Source organism: Heptranchias perlo, chromosome 27 (assembly GCF_035084215.1).
Source record: "Heptranchias perlo isolate sHepPer1 chromosome 27, sHepPer1.hap1, whole genome shotgun sequence".
NCBI lineage: Eukaryota > Metazoa > Chordata > Chondrichthyes > Hexanchiformes > Hexanchidae > Heptranchias > Heptranchias perlo.
In genome coordinates, this window is record NC_090351.1 from 30,267,618 (window position 1) to 30,286,257 (window position 18,640).

Genomic DNA, 18,640 nt, shown 5'->3' on the forward strand with positions numbered 1-18,640 from the left:
CTATATAAATGCAAGTCTTTCTTTTCTTTTTCTTCAAATCAACTTCGCAAGTGTTGATGGTGAAATCGTAAGGGCGATTCTACGATTCGATGCTTCCAGCAGGGAGTAGCCTTGGCGAATCATGCACACTCAGCGCTGATTCTCTTTATTATTTCGCCAACTATCCACACAACTTTCCATCAGGGGGTCAATGGATAGTAATTAGGAGCAGGGGCCCTGGCTGTGTTCCCCCGTCCTGAGCTCTGAGGCCCTGAAGCCAATGGTAGTGCCTCAGCTGCCATCTCAGTTGAATTCAGCTAAATCAGCACAGATCAAGAATCCAGCCTTGGAATTTCTCATGAAGCTGCTTTTTTTAACCATGAAGTGAAAGGTCAGAATTCTTACCGGGCATTAGCAAAAGGAGAATAAATGAAGAAAGGCGATGAGACACTTGTTTCATTGTACCAATCAAATTTCTCATGGTGTTGTACCTTTTATCTCACACACATCTGTGAAGCTTTTCAGAGTGAAAGTCAACTGAGGATGGGGGAGAATTTAAATGTTGCCCCAATAAAGGGTATAAGAAATAAAGCAAAGCAATAAATCAGTAAAATGTGCTATTCCCTTGAAACTGTGTGATATGATTTTTAGTAGCATTGCAATTCTCCTCATTCGAGATGCTCCAGTGACTCATTGAGTAAAAGAATCTTGTGCTTTGTTACTGAGCAATTCAGACTAAGAAGGTTTGATCTCTGGCCTGTCCTGAATTAGCTGCCCTTAGCCAATGAGGTGGTATCTAAGGGCTGGGAAAATTTGACCAGGGTTCTTTCTCTTGATCGATATCTAGTGATCTACTGTTAGAAGTAGCTGTGTGTGTATAGACATTAGGTGAAGATAGGATTGGGTTCAGCTGTGATACCTTCCACTGTCAGGTAGCTTGCTGACACTCATGGGCCTGATTCATCAATGAAAAGTGCCCACTTTGGACAAGGTGCCTAAGAAGGGCTGGCCTTGTGGGACCATATGTCTGAGCAAGGTGTGGCTATCTGCAGGAGAGGAGAAGTAAAGGTGGAAATAAATAAGCCAGTCCAGAAATGGAACCAAAGTCCAGAGTATATGTTTGTTTTGATAAGCAAAGCTAACAGTCGGTGAGAAATTAAAACTGCAGTGAAATATGGGCAGAGTGAATACAAATATGAATTTCAAATTTATCTAATCTTTTGTCAGTTTTCACCTTCATTCATGTTGCAGAAAAAGTTATACATTTTTGCAGTGTCACTCCAGTCCAGCCACGTCTCTCCAATGGTGCAGAAGGCAGATACAGGCATGGAGTAGACTATCTTCTTTAAATATCCTGGTGTGCATAGCTTTCTATTTGCATTGAGTCCAGAAGTACAAAATGTGTTTCTCTCTGTCAAATGCAACCACAATATTCCGTCATTGAATGCTCCATCCTGCCCCTTTGTTACTTACTCCAGCATCTCCCTGTTCACTTGCTCAGATTGAAACCTTAGCATCCTGCTCATCCAGAGCTGAGCTTTAAACCCCGTATCCTATCTATCAACAAGACTGTTTACTTTTACCTTCACACCACCTCATCACACCATCTCTCAAACCCTTTTCCACACTTTTATCCCTTCTAGATTCAATTCCTCCAATGCCCTCCTTCCTCTTTTCCCACTTTCCATCATCCGTAAAACTCAGCTGTCCATACGCTTGGGTGCATTGAGCCCCATACCCCCGCATCTCTTCCGTCCTTGCTGACCTACATTGGCTCCCTGCCCACAAATCTATTGAATTTAAAATCCTCATTGTTGTCTTCATATCCCTCCACAGTCTCCCTCCCCGCCCCTCTCCTGCACCAATATCTACAACTTCCTCCAGCCTTATAACCTCTCCTTTACTAGTGTAATTTTGACTCAGTTGACAGCACTCTCTCCTCTAATTGGGTTGTTAGCTTCATAAACTTGAGCTCATCCAAAACTCTGCTGCCCATATCCTAACTCGGTTGCCCATCACCCCTGTGCTCGCTGACCTACATTGGCCTCGAGTTTAAAATTCTCATCCTTGTGTTCAAACCCCTTCATGGCCTCGTCCCCTTTTTATCTAGAAGGTTACTATCTCAGTAACCTTCTCCAGCCCTAGAACCCTCCAAGAACTCTCTATGTTTCTCCAATTGTGGCCTTTTGTGCATCCACAACTTCCTTTGCCTCACTATTAGCAGCTGTGCCTTCAGCTGACTGGGCCCCACCCTAAACCTCTCTGCCTCTCGACCTCTCTCTCATCCTTTAAGATTCTTCTTAAAACCTACCTCTTTGACCAAGCTTTTGGTCACCTGTCCTAATATCTCCTTCTTTGGGTCGGTGTTAATTTTTATCTTATTATGCTCCTGTGAAGCGCCTTGGGACATTTTACTATGTTAAGGGTGCTATATAGATGCAAATTGTTGTTGTCACTTCAAGCCCGACTATTGGTTTTCTATGTTAATGGTGGTATATATGTCCACGTTATTGTTGTTGGCAAGTTTTAGACTTTGTAGGACACTGAAATTGTTAACCGTGCCAAGTTTTTTTTTGAGGATTTGCACTCTTCTATCAGTTTTTCTAGCCATTTTTGTTTGTCCCACTGTCAATTGAACATGGCTGAATTTTGAGGCTCACTGTGTGTATGACAAAGAGTTTCTAGCGAGATAAAAATGGTGTATGAATTCCACAGCAAATACCAACATCAACAAGTTTTAGATCTAAATTCTGGCTCTTGTGGTTGTGTATTTACTGAAAATATCTACAGGTATACTCTGTTTATGTGATATAGATACAAAAACACAGCACACAGAGGGATATGTATCACCAAAAACATCGGCAACTGCTCATAAAAACAACTGAGGTGGTTGAAAGATCATCTGAGAGTCAAAACTGAACATCCCAAAGTCTAACAAGTGAATGAAATGGAAATTTAATCTGCAATTATAAAGAAAAAGAAAGGACTCTGTAGTCAACTTTCAATGAAACTGGTGCAGAAAATGTTTATCGACTTTAAAAGTAGGTCACGTTGGAAACAAGCCTGTCAGAGCTGAACCACCCTGTCTGGTTTCAAAAGATAACAGTTCTGATTTAATGACTAAAACAATGGTGTGAACGATTTACATGTGTTGTTTTTTTGCTTTCCTTGGCCAATTTTCATACTCCCCCCCCACCCCCCCTCTCCTGAGGGTGTTGATGCCTTGCTGGGGTACAGTTCCACAAACACCTGTTGCCCTTCAAATAGCTATATACCATTTATGTGTGAACTTGATAGTGCTTAACGACAGGCTATTTGACTGTGCATAGCAGCCCAGCTGAGCCCAATCCTGTCTACACGCACCCGTTTCCAACAGGAGTGGCCAGAGAGGGAATCCTGGCCAACTTTCACCTCCCTGACCTACAATCTCTTGGGCCAATTGTAGCACCATCATCATCCCTACTGAGATCAGTCAACTCAGCATGGATCAGGAATCAAAGGGAACTAAGCCGGGACATTCCCCTGGCCTCTGTGAGCCAATTGCTCACCAGATCAGCTTTCTGAACTATCAGGGAAGGCTAGCTTACAAGGAAGATGGCAATTTGAATGAGATATGGTTTAGGGTTTTTCCACAGAACCAGTTTGCCTGGTTCTGCTGGTCTGATGAATCAACTAAAAAATAAAACTTGGCAAAATTTATGTTCCAAGGGCTGTTTTCCACTGTGACGCATTGATTGGTTCACTGGACATTAGGAGCTTCAAACACACCAAGAAAAAAGTAAGCCTTTAGGAACAATACTAGATTTAACTGCACTCAATAGTTCACCGATTAATGTAGAATTGAACCAAACAGATCAAGAAGGGGCAAGTCTGTGCTGGGTTAGCTGATCTCAATCGGGACAGTAGTAGAGGCGCAATAGTTGGCCTCAGTGCTTCTGAGGTAGGGAAGGGAGAAAACCACCAGTGTTCACTCCTGTTTGCTATCCAGTGACCCCTGTTGGAAAAATAAGGACAAAATCGGGTTCTGCCGTGCCGTGCTCCACAGTCAAATAACCTGCTGACATCACTACCCACCAAGAATGGCCAAATGAGGGAAGTGGCAGAGAGCAGCTGTGCTCTTGGAACTGTACTCCAGAACATGGCTTCAGAAGAAAATAAAATATTAGAATCAACTCTAGCATCTGGCACCTAATTTCAAGGGAAATGACTACAAGGGCTTAACTGGAAGTCCCATCGTCCTAACATCAAAATGTTACAGATAAAGTTTAAATAGTTCTCAGGACCTCCACTGGGTACTGTTATAAAGCAGTTGGTGCACTCAACAACAACTTGCTTGTAGCACCTCTAATATAGTAAAACGTCCCAAGGAGCTACCAAAAGAGGTACTTGTAAGGGTCACACTGGATGCTAAACTGACAATACAAATGTTTGTGCTTTGTGGTTCTCACGTTTTGTTGACTGAAGTAAAACATGCTGTGCTTGTGTTCATAAAGGCAGGTGCTGTTGCACGATTGGATGATTCGTTTAGATGCCTGGGTAGGATGTGGTAAGGACAACTTGTACTACCACAATACATCTGACAACGTTACCAGAATGTGGGCAATGGAAGTGGGTTTGCCTATAAAATGTATTTCTGTGAGAAGCAGCAACACTTACATTCAATAAGACCCAACAGAACTCACCACTAGTCCCCTCAGAGTGTGTATGTGTAAACTTTAAGCAGATTGTGGCTGTAATATCTCACTTACTTGTAAGAGTGTTTCAACATTTATGTTGAAAGACATTTTAACAGTTTGTAAATGGAGGATGTTCCATGATCTGATCAGTGATGCAATAATATCACCACATGACTGATCACAGCTGCCCCAGCATCTCTTTAACTCAACGGTGCAATGGATGACTGGGTGCAATTGGACTCTGCAGCAACTATTGAGCTTTCATTGGCAGCCCGTCCTGATTTTAATGGTCAAAACTGATCTGGTTGCATTTATAATATCACCGTGTCAATCTTCAGATTTTGGTAGGCTAAAAAAAAATTGGCATTTGGAGTCAATTTTCAGCCAATCAAAGTTGTGTCTATTTGTGAGAAAATATTTAAAGTTATGTTTTAGAGAAAAGAAAATTAAAGATTTAAGTGAAACATATACATATAACAGAGAGAAGCTATAAAGTCTCCCCATTGCAGCATCCAACTGTTGAGTGTTGAGGTACTAAGATGTTTGCATCCTTAGACATTTCAACACCATTCATGAAATTCATGTGCCACTTATTTTGTTCTTCCTATGTGCCTTACAATTGTCTATGTTAAATGTAACCCATTATTTTTCTGCCCACTTACATACGCTGTAAACTCCTGTAATTTCTGAGCTGCCGCCTTCAAATCCACAGCCCCTTCTAGTTTGGTAAAATCTGCAAATTTGGCCCCTTTGCAATTAGTTTCGGAATCTAGGGCCGGGAAATTTCTTGCAGCCGGCGTTAACAGGATTTCCACCAGGATCCTCAAGTTTACTCCTGATAATCAATTCCAGTATTTTTCATGTAATGGAAGTATGACTAATAGGTCTGTAGTTGCCCAAGTCCGTTTTGTCACTCTTTTTGAATATAGGCACCATGTTAGCCTGTTATTTTTCCAGTGACTCTCTCATAATGATTGTCAGTGCCTCACAAATCTGACAAATCTCACAAATCTGCTCCCTAGTCTATCTCAGCACTTTGGGATAAACACCATTTATTCCTTGGGAACTTTTTTTTTGCCCTTGGAAGTTCCTGTACCTTCCTCACTAAAGTACTTTTAAGTAGCATCTTAAAAGGAGGAGAGAGAGGTAGAAAGGAGGAGAGGTTTAGGGAGGGAATTCCAGAGTTTAGGGCCTTGGCAGCTGAAAGGATGGTCGCCAAAGGTGGAGTGATTAAAATCAGGAATGCGCAAGAGGCCAGAATTGGAGGAGTGCAGAGATCTCGGAGGGTTGTAGGGCTGGAGGAGATTACAGAGATAGGGAGGGGCAAGACCATGGAGGGATTTAAAAACAAGGATGAGAATTTTAAAATCAAGGTGTTGCCAGACCGGGAGCTAATGTCGGTCTGTGAGCACAGGGGTGATGGGTGAACGGGACTTGGTGCGAGTTAGGATACAGACAGCAGAATTTTTGGATGAGCTCAAGTTTAAGAGGCTCTAACTATCAGATACTCAATGGGCTTTTCCATGTTTCATTATATTACTGGTATTCTTTTGAACTGGCATGATAGCACGATGTGATTAGTTGAACCACTGATAATAGGAACTATAATTTGAGTCTTTAATAGAAGCTGTAACAATGGATTGATGTGATAATAAAATAGTTCCTCTAAATTTTATCATGGAGTGCAAATTAAAAAGACAAAATAATGCAAATACTGGAAATCTGAAACAAAGACAGAATAGTTATTTCTGTTTATTTTACAATGGCTTTGGAAGTTTAGTGTTCCTGAAGCAGTATCCAAAATTTAAAACCCAATCCTATTAACTAGTTCAAGAATCTTCGAGAACAAATGAACAAACTAATGAACAAACATTGATTTCCTTTCCTCGCTTCCCCCACTCTACCAGTAGAAAGTATTGTTAATGCATACGTGACTACTGGATCACTAAGCTACAAGGAAGTGACCCTTTGCTCCTCTAGGCATGATGAGGAATTAGAGGTACGTCACTGATTGAATAGTGACCCTGAGAACCAATTCATCTCTACAGTACAAATAGAAATACTTTAATTACATTCAGCACACCTCCAAACTACTTAAGAAGAAATCTGGTGCATTTTTGTCTAGGAATGGTGGATAGAAACATGTCAACACCAGACAAGTAGGAGCCTGCCTCACCAGACTATCTTCAGATGAGTCAAGGTGTCTATAGTGATGAGAGGATGGCTGGGACCCAATTAAAATGTGGGACTGCACACAAGTATGACAAATCACTTAACCTCTACCCTTTACCTGTCGGTGCAGTTCTTACATTACTGTACCTGTTACTGACACATGTTTCTCTGTCTATTTCTTTAATTGTGTGGAATAAGTGGACAGACCAGGATTTAGTTCAGGCAAATCTACTGAGTCTGAACTTGGACTGAACCAATAAGGCTGCAACTTCCTCTTCCACCTCAATGCAATTTTTTTTTCTTTCTGGTGTTTTTTATTAAACATTGAAACATTTTCCAGACTTTTACATTCTGATCGAGGAAAGCTAATGTTTTTCTTCATTTGCCTGGTCGTACTGCCCAATTTCAGGATTGCCTGTGCATTTTTAAAAAAATATTATTCATTCTAGAGATATGGGTGTCGCTGGCAAGGTCAGCATTTATTGACCATCCCTAGTTGCCCTTGAGAAGGTGGTAGTGGGCCTTATTCTTCAAACACTGCAGTCCGTGTGGTGAAGGTACTCCCACAGTGCTGTTAGGTAGGGAGTCCCAGGACTTTGGCCCTATGAAGGGAAAGGAGAGGGTGTCAGAGAGGAGATTTAATTTTCACCCTGGCAAATACTAGTTTGTCACATTCTCTTTATTATCCAGCAGAAGATGACTTTAAGAAATGTAATTTAATGTCAAATCGTGGTTGGATTTGATTTAAGATCAATTTATTGATATTTTAGTTGGATATTTGTAGCCACATTTTGCTGTGATTTCACATATTTTCAATTCTACAGAGTTTGCTTTTCATTCCCGTCACTAATGTAATATTGAGTCAGATCTTGACTGCACCCTGAATGTTAAATCTAAACAGATAGATGTAGTTCATCAGAATTGATCATGCAAGATTCGATGAGATGAGCCACTGTCAACTTTTTCACCTCCTGAAAGGAACTGTTTACAGGAGATCCTATTTACTGTCTGCTTCTTGGCAAATTCACCAGGTCTGCAATCAAAGTAAACAAGGTCTCCTCCCATTTTCAAGAATATTGTTAATGTAATTACGTGCCTTGTATTTTCTTATGAAAGTGGATAGATTTGTTCTTTTCTGTTCCATTAATCTTAAAACCGCACCTTAATGCCCTGTTGGTGTAGCTCTTTGGCGTACTAAACTGCTGTGTCATGGCATGTGTACATGTCCCAATGCAACATGACTGTACACCAGCTCGTGGAATCACAGAATGCTTACTAACCTGCTGAGTAACAAATCGATGCGAACATCCTTCCTCCTGAAATGTGTAACTAGCTGGTCAAAGCATCTGACCCGACTGTGTACCATCCTACTGACTGACAAGCATGGATTGACCCATTGGATCTTGGTGTATAATGAATGCCAGAGGTGATGCCAGGATAACTCGCTGGTTGATGCTGCCAGCATACACATACTGGCAAGAGAAAAATTTAGGCTAACAGCTTTAAAAACTTTAGCCTAGTAATTACTGTTGGGGATATTAGTGGACAGGAGAATTTTATACGAATGCAATAAGCATTTTCCCAGTAAAATCGCCAGCAGTAATTTCAAGATCTTGGATTAGAGGGGTTATTTTACAAATCTACGCCTCTGGCAGGCACTCTTATAAAACTGGCCCTTGTGCCTTTAAATGAAAATAGGCATCACATGGGGTACGGTTATTTTGACTCAGAGGGATTGGGTTTTGAATTTTGGATACTGCGTCATGAACACTAAACTTTCGGACTTCCAAAGCCACCTCCCGAGGAAAATCACATTGCTATTATTCCAGGAAGTGGTCAGAATAGCAATGAACAGTGAAAATGAAAAATGGTGGAGCCATCATACTGTCACAGCTCCTCATATCAATTGTTAAGCAGTCTTCTTGTATTTCATTGGTAATCATATTGTGGTTTGAAAATAAAATGGCTCATGAGGCTCCTTCCTGTGAAAAACCATTTGTTTGTATCAAATTGTAAGGGGGATTCTGCAATCACATCTAATAGTTCAAAGAAGCCAGCCACAGATAAGAAAACCTGATACAAGATAGCAATGCATACAAATTTATCTGGTTTTGAAAAACTTCACATCTGATCAAAATCTAAGATAACTGACTCAGGATCCAACTTAATTGCCTTTTCTTATCTGGCAATCTTGAAGATGCTACAAGAAATATACGAGCATTTGCCTTACAGACAGCGAAACATCTGATGTGGCTGAAATATATTAAGGTTGGATTGGCTTTTGTTTCACAAAATCGAGTGATGAGCAGAACCCAGATTAACAGCTCCCTGGTTTTTGAATGTCACAGTGGACAAGGCAAGACAAATGGCCACTCTTTCTTAGCCCACAGTCTTTAAAGCTTAGCATTATGGCGGCGTCTAGATGGTTTCTATATAAAACATATATCATTCATGTTGAATTTATACAGCAGCAATGGTCCCAATCATAGACCCCAATTTGCCGACAAGTCTGCAATTTAAATGAGATAGTGGTAGAGAGTCTTGTTGAGCGTTTGCAAACAAATTGGGAATGGATAGCCACTAACTTGATCATGAAGATGATGTTCCTTCAATTAAAAATCTGCCCTCTACTTTATATCATAAATGACATCAATCTCTGTAAGTGAGGTGAAGGTAGGGATCTGAATCATGGAGTCCAGAGGTGAACTTTTCCTGCATGGCTGTTTATAACATCATCTAAACCATTGGATTGGTTTAGTGCCTTGTAAACTCACTCACAGATATCCACTATCTGCTACATCACCCTTCTAACCTTATGTTATTTCAGCTGTAACATGCTGAAGGTTTGAGGAGTTGGAGATCAGCATTTGGGATAGATGTTGGCCAATTCTTTCAGTTGTGTCAGTAGATTATGATGGAATTAAGGAAATTCCACCTTTATTACACGTTATTCCAGGATTTTTATCGATGCTCTGAGAATCACATTTCCCAATTCTGCCTGTTTATAATTAGGTCTGTTGGTTTGTGGTGACTGAATACGTCAAATTCCATTTTTATTAATAGATTCTGGGATTTTACAGGATTTTTACCAATGTCCTGAGGGTTGTATTCTGCGATTCTGTTCATGTTACTGAGAAAATTACAAATCAGTGGCCTCGATTCTAAGAGTCTAACACCTTGGAGTGTACTTCCCTCTGTGTGTAATCCAAGCACAGTTTTTTTTTAACTTTACACCTATTTATGGACTATGGACGTGATTTTCAAACAAATGTACAACCTTGAGTTACATTTGTTTTTGGACCACTTCTTGTAGAAACCTTCATTGGATTTATTTTGGAAACCACTTGTGGATCTTTTGTTATGCACACAGCACTGTGAAATTATTTAGTTTAATGAATGCACAATGACACTGGCCCCACAAGTCTGTGCCATCTGCGCCAGTTTTACTGCCTCTAGGGAACTGGCCTGCAAATTATGAAAGTTGCAACATGCCAACTTGGAAAATGTCAACAATGAGCTAGGGTTGTTCCATTACATAATTTCTGTTTTTAAAAAATGAGAAACAATAAACAGGAAAGTGCTTATCCTGAGGATCCCAGTTCTACCACGATTTGAAAACTCACCCATTTTCAAATTGGTCCAACATAAATGAAAATTGCCTGTGGCTATAGCCCCCAGAAGACCAACAACTGAAAAAGTTGCACAAGTTCTGCACAATAACATTCACAGAGCAAATGTATCTACAAATATTATTGCAAAGTAACAACAGATTTTATTCTTTTTTTCTCTTCAGTTTTCTCACTCTTTCTTTTACCTTGAAGGCCCGGTAGAGAATGATCTTTTGGGTGGTGGTGGTTCTCAGGTACCTTGTCCGAGTGGCCTATTATCCATGTGTGAGTTCTGACAGCGAGCGCTAAAAAATTCCTTCTATAAACAGGTCAGCTGCAGGTTGGATCCCAGCCCACTCTCAGTGGAATGGTCACTCTGTATCCTGTATGACCCAGTTATTCTATAAATGAGCAATCCTGTTTGGGCAAGGTCTAGGGCCCATGATGTGACAAGTTAAATTAATTTGAACAGTAGGTCATTGTAACTGGCAAGGGAAGCAATGTATAAACTGGAATGTGGCCTCAAGCACATCCCAATTAATGTTGTCTTGAAATCTGTTGAAGTCTGTCCAACATTTTATATTTCAAACCAACTTAACTTTCACATCATTCATTTACTGCTTTGAATGTTGATGTTCAGCCAACATCTTTGGTTACCTGTATTTGGAAAGAAACAAAATAAGAAGTTGCATATTGCATTAAAAAGAACACATTAATTGCTGCTGTTCATACAGGTCAACTTGATTGTTGAACTTTTAAAATCTTGAGCTCCTCATTGGGTTAGAATGCTGCCCATTCAATCTGGGATAAAGTCCAGTCCTGAGGAATGAGATGTAGTCTCCTCTCAGCTGACCTTAGGAATCCTCTGTAAAATTAATTTGGACAGCCTCAATTAACTGGTAATCTCACGCACGCAAAAAAACACCTCAAAGAATGCTGGTGTGGGAAAGAGTCATCTCAGCCTGGTCCAATAGGAGTGCGCTTGTGAGATTGGGGTTAAGGGATCTTTTCCTTTCATCTAACCTGTACTATCCCTGGCCTGGGAATCCTTGATGCTGGCAGTGGATGACAAAAGTGGGAATGATGAGCAATGATGAGAAATAAAAAACATTTTAAAAATGTTTTTCAAAAAGTCCCCTCCAAGAAAACTCCCTATTTCTTTTTGACTTCATTCCATTGTATGGTGCCAGACTATGCCTGAAGATGTTCAGCTGAGGAAACAAAGGTTGTGACGCCATCACCAACAGCTCTATGTAAAGGTAGAGCCAAAAACAATCTCAAAAGCTGTTTCTATATTGTTCTAGTGCTGTGCTAGTGCCCATGGTTCAGGACCTGTGGGTTTTGGCGACAACACCGAAGTAAACTTGCCAGATTCATTAATCATTTTTTTACTGGGTCATCCTGGCTGCCGATCTCTGTGAATCTGGTAAGTTTACCTTGGTATTGCCATCGGCTGTGCAGGAACTGTGTGCTGGGAACCAGCAGCACCAGTGGAGCATTAATGGAGTGAAAAACCAGCTTAAATTACAACTTTTAGCAATGACACAAAAACACATTTGCAGAAAAACACAGAAGTAATGAGATTAGGGATTGTAATATCAAGAAACCCAACTTTTAAAGCAGTGCTCTAGGGATTTAAAACAACAACATCTTGCATTTATATAGAGCCTTTAACATAGTAAGACGTCCTAAGGTGCTTCATGGGAGCGTTATCAAACAAAATAGAAAAATTTTATCTTACCCCAAATTCTAGAAATAGTTTAATAAAAATATTACTGTTTATGTAAATCATAGAAATGTTGAACCCATGATCCAGTAAGAAAGAACCTACATTTACACAGCACCTTATCATATCCTCAGAATATCTCAAAACACTTCACATCAAGTAAATTACTTTTGAACTGCAGTCACTGTTGTTTGCAAAATTGGCTGCATTGTTTGCACACAGCAAGATCCCACAATCAGTAAATGATCAGTTAATCTGGTTTTGTTGGTGTTGGTTGCAGTAAGGACACTTGGAGAGCTCCCCATTCCTTTTCTAACCATGCCATAGGAAGACAATTCACAGGCAGTTTAACATCTAGTCTGAAAGTTAGATGACAATATGGGGAGGAGTGCACATATTTGTCAGGATGGATAAAGTGACATGGACCAAGTGGCATCCCTCATTTGCACCGCTTTTAAGATCTTATGACAATACCTCCAGGATTCTCTCAGTGCTACACTGAAGTGATAGCCAAGGTTACGTGTTCAAGTACTGGAATGGGGATTGAACATACAACCTTCTGACTTAGAAGCAACAGGACTGCAACTTTCTTCAATTAAACAGTGAGTTAAAAAAATGAAAGAATCACTTCTTTCTGTTGATTGCTTTGAATATCTTGCCCAAACAATGAGGCAATTGGCTTGAAGAAGTTAGCGAGCTCACCGATTGTAGGAGCACAGTTAATGTAAGTCACGTTATAAAGACACAGTTGAAGACCTCGGGAGTGGTGGAGTGCTACACTGTGGCCTGGTAGAATCTGGATGTGTGTCTATAGTGCTCCCTACGCAGTGTGTTACCCAGCTCAGTTGTGACAGTGCAGGGAGATGCCAAATGGAAATAAGCAGCATTTCCATGCCTGGAACTCGAGGGGAAGAGTCCATAAGAGATAGGAGTAGGAGTAGGCCATTCGGCCCCTCGAGCCTACTCCGCCATTTGATTAGATCATGGCTGATCTGATTTTTACCTCAACTCCACTTTCCCACCCTTTCCCCATATCCTTTGATTCCCTTGCTGATCAAAAATGTGTCTAACTCAGCCTTGAATGTATTCAATGACTCAGCCTCGACAGCTTTTTGGGGTAAAGAATTCCAAAGATTCATGACTCTCTGGGAGAATAAATTCCTACTCATTTCTGTCTTAAATGGGCGACCCCTTATTCTGAGACTATGCCCCCTAGTTTTAGATTCCCCCATGAGGGGTAACATCCTCTCAGCATCTACCCTATCGAGTCCCCTCAGAATCTTGAATGTTTCAATAAGATCTCCTCTCATTCTTCTAAACTCCAATGAGTATAGACCCAACCTGTTCAATCCTTCCTAATAAGAAAACACTTCCATACCCGGAATCAACCTAGTGAACCTTCTCTGAACTGCCTCCAATGCAAGTATGTCCTTCCTTAAATAAGGGCACCAGAACTGTACACAGTACTCCAGGTGTGGTCTCACCAGCACCCTGTACAGTTGTAGCATGACTTCCCTGCTTTTATACTCCATCCCCCTAGAAATAAAGGCCAATATTCCGTTTGCCTTCCGGATTACCTGCTGCACCTGTATGTTGATTTTTTGTGTCATACCTAGCAAAAAGGAAGATGGTAGTGGTTTTTGGAGGCCAATCATCTCAGCCCCAGGACTTTGCTGCAGGAGTTCCTCAGGGCAGTGTCCTAGGCCCAATCATTTTCAGCTGCTTCATCAATGATCTTCCCTCCATCATAAGGTCAGAAATGGGATGTTCGTTGATGATTGCACAGTATTCGGTTCCATTCACAACCCATCAGATAACGAAGCAGCTTGTGCCTGCATGCAACAAGACCTGGACAACATCCAGGCTTGGGCTCATAAGTGGCAAGTAACATTCGCGCCAGACAAGTGCCAGGCAATGACCATCTCCAACAAGAGAGAGTCTAACCACCTCCCCTTGACATTCAACGGCATTACCATCGCTGAATCCACCATCATCAACATCCTGGGGGTCACCATTGACCAGAAACTTAACTGGACCAGCCATATAAATACCGTGGCTACAAGAGTAGGTCAGAGGCTGGATATTCTGCGGCGAGTGACTCACCTCCTGACTCCCCAAAGCCTTTCCACCATCTACAAGGCACAAGTCAGGAGTGTGATGGAATACTCTCCACATGCCTGAATGAGTGCAGTTCCAACAACACTCAAGAAGCTTGACACCATCTAGGACAAAGCAGCCCGCTTGATTGGCACCCCATCCACCACCCTAAACATTCACTCCCTTCACCACTGGCACACTGCGGCTGCAGTTTGTACCATCCACAGAATGCATTGCAGCAACTCGCCAAGGCTTCTTCAACAGCACCTCCCAAACCTGCGACCTCTACTACCTAGAAGGACAAGGGCAGCAGGCACATGGGAACAACACCACCTGCACGTTCCCCTCCAAGTCACACACCATCCCGACTTGGAAATATATCGCCATTCCTTCATCGTCGCTGGATCAAAATCCTGGAACTCCCTTCCTAACAGCAGTGTGGGAGAACCTTCACCACACGGACTGCAACGGTTCAAGAAGGCGGCTCACAACCACCTTCTCAAGGGCAATTAGGGATGGGCAATAAATGCTGACCTCGCCAGTGATGCCCACATCCCATGAACGAATAAAAAAAAATGCAGCATTTTGTAGTATTTCTCCATTCAAATAATATTTTGCTTTTTTATTTTTCCTCCCAAAGTGGATGACTTCACATTTACCCACATTATATTCCATCTGCCAAATTTTTGCCCATTCGCTGAACCTGTCAATATCCCTTCGCAGACACTTTGGGGTCAATTTTCAGATGGCCGAGCGGGTGCGTTCGTGGCGGGGGGGTTCCTAAAACTGGGGAATCCCGGAGCGCTCCAACCCGCCCACTTCCGGGTTCCCCAATGACGCAAATCAGTGAGCGCGCAGCCCCCACATGCGGGACTCCCACCGGCAATTAAAGCCAGCGGGATGACAGCTTAGATACTTAGGGAGATACTTGAGGTTGTTGACAGACCTTATTGGGGAAGAGATTTTAGCAGGGATGTGATTTTGGACTCTCCTCAGCGTGTTTCCCATGCTGTGGGAAACACTCCCTGTTGTTGCAGACGTGTTTCAGTCAGCAGCCATTGTTGAGATGCAGAGGATTCCTTGACAGTTGGGGGGAATACTTCATTCATTGCAGCAAGGCACTCTATCACTTCAGACAAAGTTTTGCCTGCCTCACCGTTGTCTCCACACTCCAAATTATTACATCGTACCCTAAACTCTGCTGTCCAAACACATTTACCCACTTTGCGGACCCCCTCACACTCACACTGTCAGGATGGGGGGGTGCATTGTTCCATAGCTGTATTCATCACTCCATTGGAGCACGAGCAACATCACCAGCCTCACCAGGCACGCTGTCCACCTCCGCCACCTGGAGCTACACAACACAGTGCTGCGCAACAGGCACCTGCACAAAGTAGTCGTGCAACTACACATACACCCACTGTAGGGTGACCCAATGGGTGGCATCAAGGGTGTTCACGGAGAACCTCATGAAAGGGCCTTATTGCACACCCAGTCAAGAATGGCCAAGACGTGGCAGTAGTGGTGACAATATAATATGTAATGTGAGTTGATCAGAAATCAAATAACAGTAAATACCATGACAAACCCTCAAACACCCTTGTGCATCCCCTTCATGCTCACGACACGTTTGCCTTATGCTTCCTACTGCACATACATGATGCATATCCTGTGGCTGCAGCACAGGTAGTGGCAGATGGGGTGAGGCTGACCGTGAAAGAGATGCATCAGAGGGTGAGTATGAGACAGAGCCATGAGATTGTATGAGGATTGGGTTGAGTGGTAGTGGTGGGATGAGTAATGGGGAGGTGAGGAAGTGCAGGTAAGATGAAGATGAGGGTTCAGAGGAGTGATGTGATAGAGTAGTGTTGGCAGTGCAGAAGGAGATGTGGGGTGGGGGCAGTGATGTGGCAGACAGAGTGTAGGGGAATGAGAAAGTGTCCTCACTTCGGCTGCCCTGGTTAGGTCATTGAAGCGCCTCCTGCACTGTATGCAGGTGCGTGTTATGTTGGTGGTGCAGGTGACCTCCTCTGCCACCTCGAGCCAGGCCTTCGTGGTGGCAGAGGCAGGCCACTTCCTACCGTTAGCCGGGTGGAAGATCTCCCTCCTCCTCCTCACCCCATCCAGTAAGACCAGGAGTGAGGCATCATTAAACCTGGGAGCAGCCTTCCCCCTGGACTGCTCCATGCTGTAATTTTGCCTATTTTCTGCAGCATCAGTCAGTGGAGGACTGCCCCTTTAAATAGGGCTCCTCCAGCTGACAGCCTATGATGCGGGTGCGCAGTCCGCCCACTGCGCAGCTTTCCAGAGCGAAACCCGGAAGCCAAGGTAAGTGGCTTCAATTTACTTACGATTGCGTGGGGAACCCACCGATTTTAGTAGGCGCATTACCCACGCGCCCAGTCGACACCCCGCTGCCAACCCGCCTCCCTGGTAATATCGGGCCCTTTGTGTCCTCATCGCAACTTGCTTTTCCACCTATTTTCACCTATCCACCTTTTTCACCTCCTGGTACTCTTGCCATTTCCAAGGAACTGACTGTAAAATGGCATTATCATAGAGATGCCAATCTGCTGTTACAGCTGGGATAAAGTATGACACAGGGGGAGAGAACTGTAGAAAATAATATATTTTAAGAATCTATTGTTTTGAAGAAAAAGGTGCTGATGTCAACGACAACTTGCATTTATATAGCGCCTTTAACAGAGGAAAACGCCCAAGGTGCTTCACAGGACTGTAATAAAAACAGAGGTTGATACCAAGCCAAAAAGGGAGATATTAGGATAGGTGATTAAAAGCTTAGTCAAAGAGTTAAGCTTTAAGGAGGATCTTAAAGGAGGAGAGAGAGTTGGACTGACGTAGAGGTTCAGGAAGGGAATTCCAGATGTTAGGGTCTAGACAGCTGAAGGCATGGCAGCCAATGGTGGGGCAAAGGAAGTGGAGAAACACAATAGTTCAGAGTTGGAGGAATGCAGAGTTCACGGAGGGTTGTAGGGCTGGAGGAGGTTACAGAGATAGGGATGGGCGAGGCCATGGACGAATTTGAACACAAGGATGAGAATTTTAAAATTGAGGTGTTTGTGAGAGAGCCAATGTAGGTCAGTGAGCACAGGGGTGATGGGTAAACAGGACTTGGTGTGAGTTAGAATACAGACAACAGAGTTTGGATGAGCTCAAGTTTAAGGAGGGTGGAAGATGGAAGGCCGGCCAGGAGAGCATTGGAATAGTTCAGGCTGGAGGTAATAAAAGCATGAATCAGGGTTTCAGCAGCAGATCAGCTGAGATGGGGGGGAGACGGGCGATATTATGATGGAAGTAGGCGGTCTTTGTGATTGAGTGGATATAGGGTCGAAAGCTCAGCTCAGAGTCAAATAGGACACCGAGGTTGCGAACAGTCTGGTTCAGCCTGACAGAGTGGCCAGGGAGGGGGATGGAATCGGTGTGCTAGGGGACAGAGTGGCCAGGGAGGGGGTTGGAATCGGTGTGCTAGGGGACAGAGTGGCCAGGGAGGGGAATAAATCGGTGTGCTAGGGAATGGAGTTCATGGCAGGGGTGAAAACAATGGCTTTGATCTTCCCAATGTTTAATTTCATGGAAATTGAGGCTGATCCAGGATTAGATGTTGGAAAAGCAGTCAGACAACACAGAACAGTGAAGGGGGTCGAGAGAGGTGGTGGTGAGGTAGAGTTGGGTGTCGTCAGCGTACACCTGGCGTTGTGTTTTCGGATGTTGTCACTGAGGGGCAGAATGTAAATAAAAAATAGGAGGCTGCCAAGGATAGATCCCTGGGAGACCCCAGAGGTAACGGTGCAGGGGCAAGAAAAGAATCCATTGCAGGAGATTCTCTGGCTACGACTGGATAGGTAAGAGCAGAGGGCAGTTCCATTCATCTGGACAATGGAGTAGAGGCGTTGAGGAGGATGGTGTGGTCAACTGTGTCAAAGACTGCAAAGAGATTGAGAAGGATGAGGAGGGATAATGCACTATGGTCACAATCACAGAGGGTGTCATTTGTGACTTTGATTAGGGCTATTTTAGTGCTGTGGCTGTGGCTCGGGCAGAAACCTGATTGAAGAGGTTCAAATATGGAGTTGCGGGAAAGATGGGCACAGATTTGGGACTCGACTATGCGTTCAGACTCAGCCAAGACTCCCTCCTTAAATTCATTTGGAATATATTTGAAAAACTGCTAAAATACATTTGGAAAAAGGACTGTCCCTTTAAGAGATTTTGAAACCAGCTGGCTAGTCTAATGAGTTATTACTGTATGCGGTGCATAGTTCAGGTTTATGTTACCCTATCCATCTGATCAGAACACGTGATAATATCAGGCTGAACCGACCTCAGATGTTTATCAATAACGTGCTGCGGACAATTAT

At 42.9% G+C, this 18,640-nt stretch overlaps 1 protein-coding gene across 1 annotated transcript in view; it reads right to left on the reverse strand.

Moving 5' to 3' along the window:
* LOC137344519 (acidic mammalian chitinase-like) overlaps positions 1-18,640 on the reverse strand; it is a 179,126-nt gene that overhangs the window by 151,883 nt on the left and 8,603 nt on the right. Inside the window, exons 2-3 of the mRNA XM_068007554.1 lie at positions 10,642-11,092; positions 1,214-1,390 (exon numbers count right to left, since the gene is read on the reverse strand). Coding sequence (XP_067863655.1) covers positions 1,214-1,307 — 94 coding nt within the window. The 5' untranslated portion in view covers positions 1,308-1,390; positions 10,642-11,092. The remainder of the gene's footprint in view (positions 1-1,213; positions 1,391-10,641; positions 11,093-18,640) is intronic.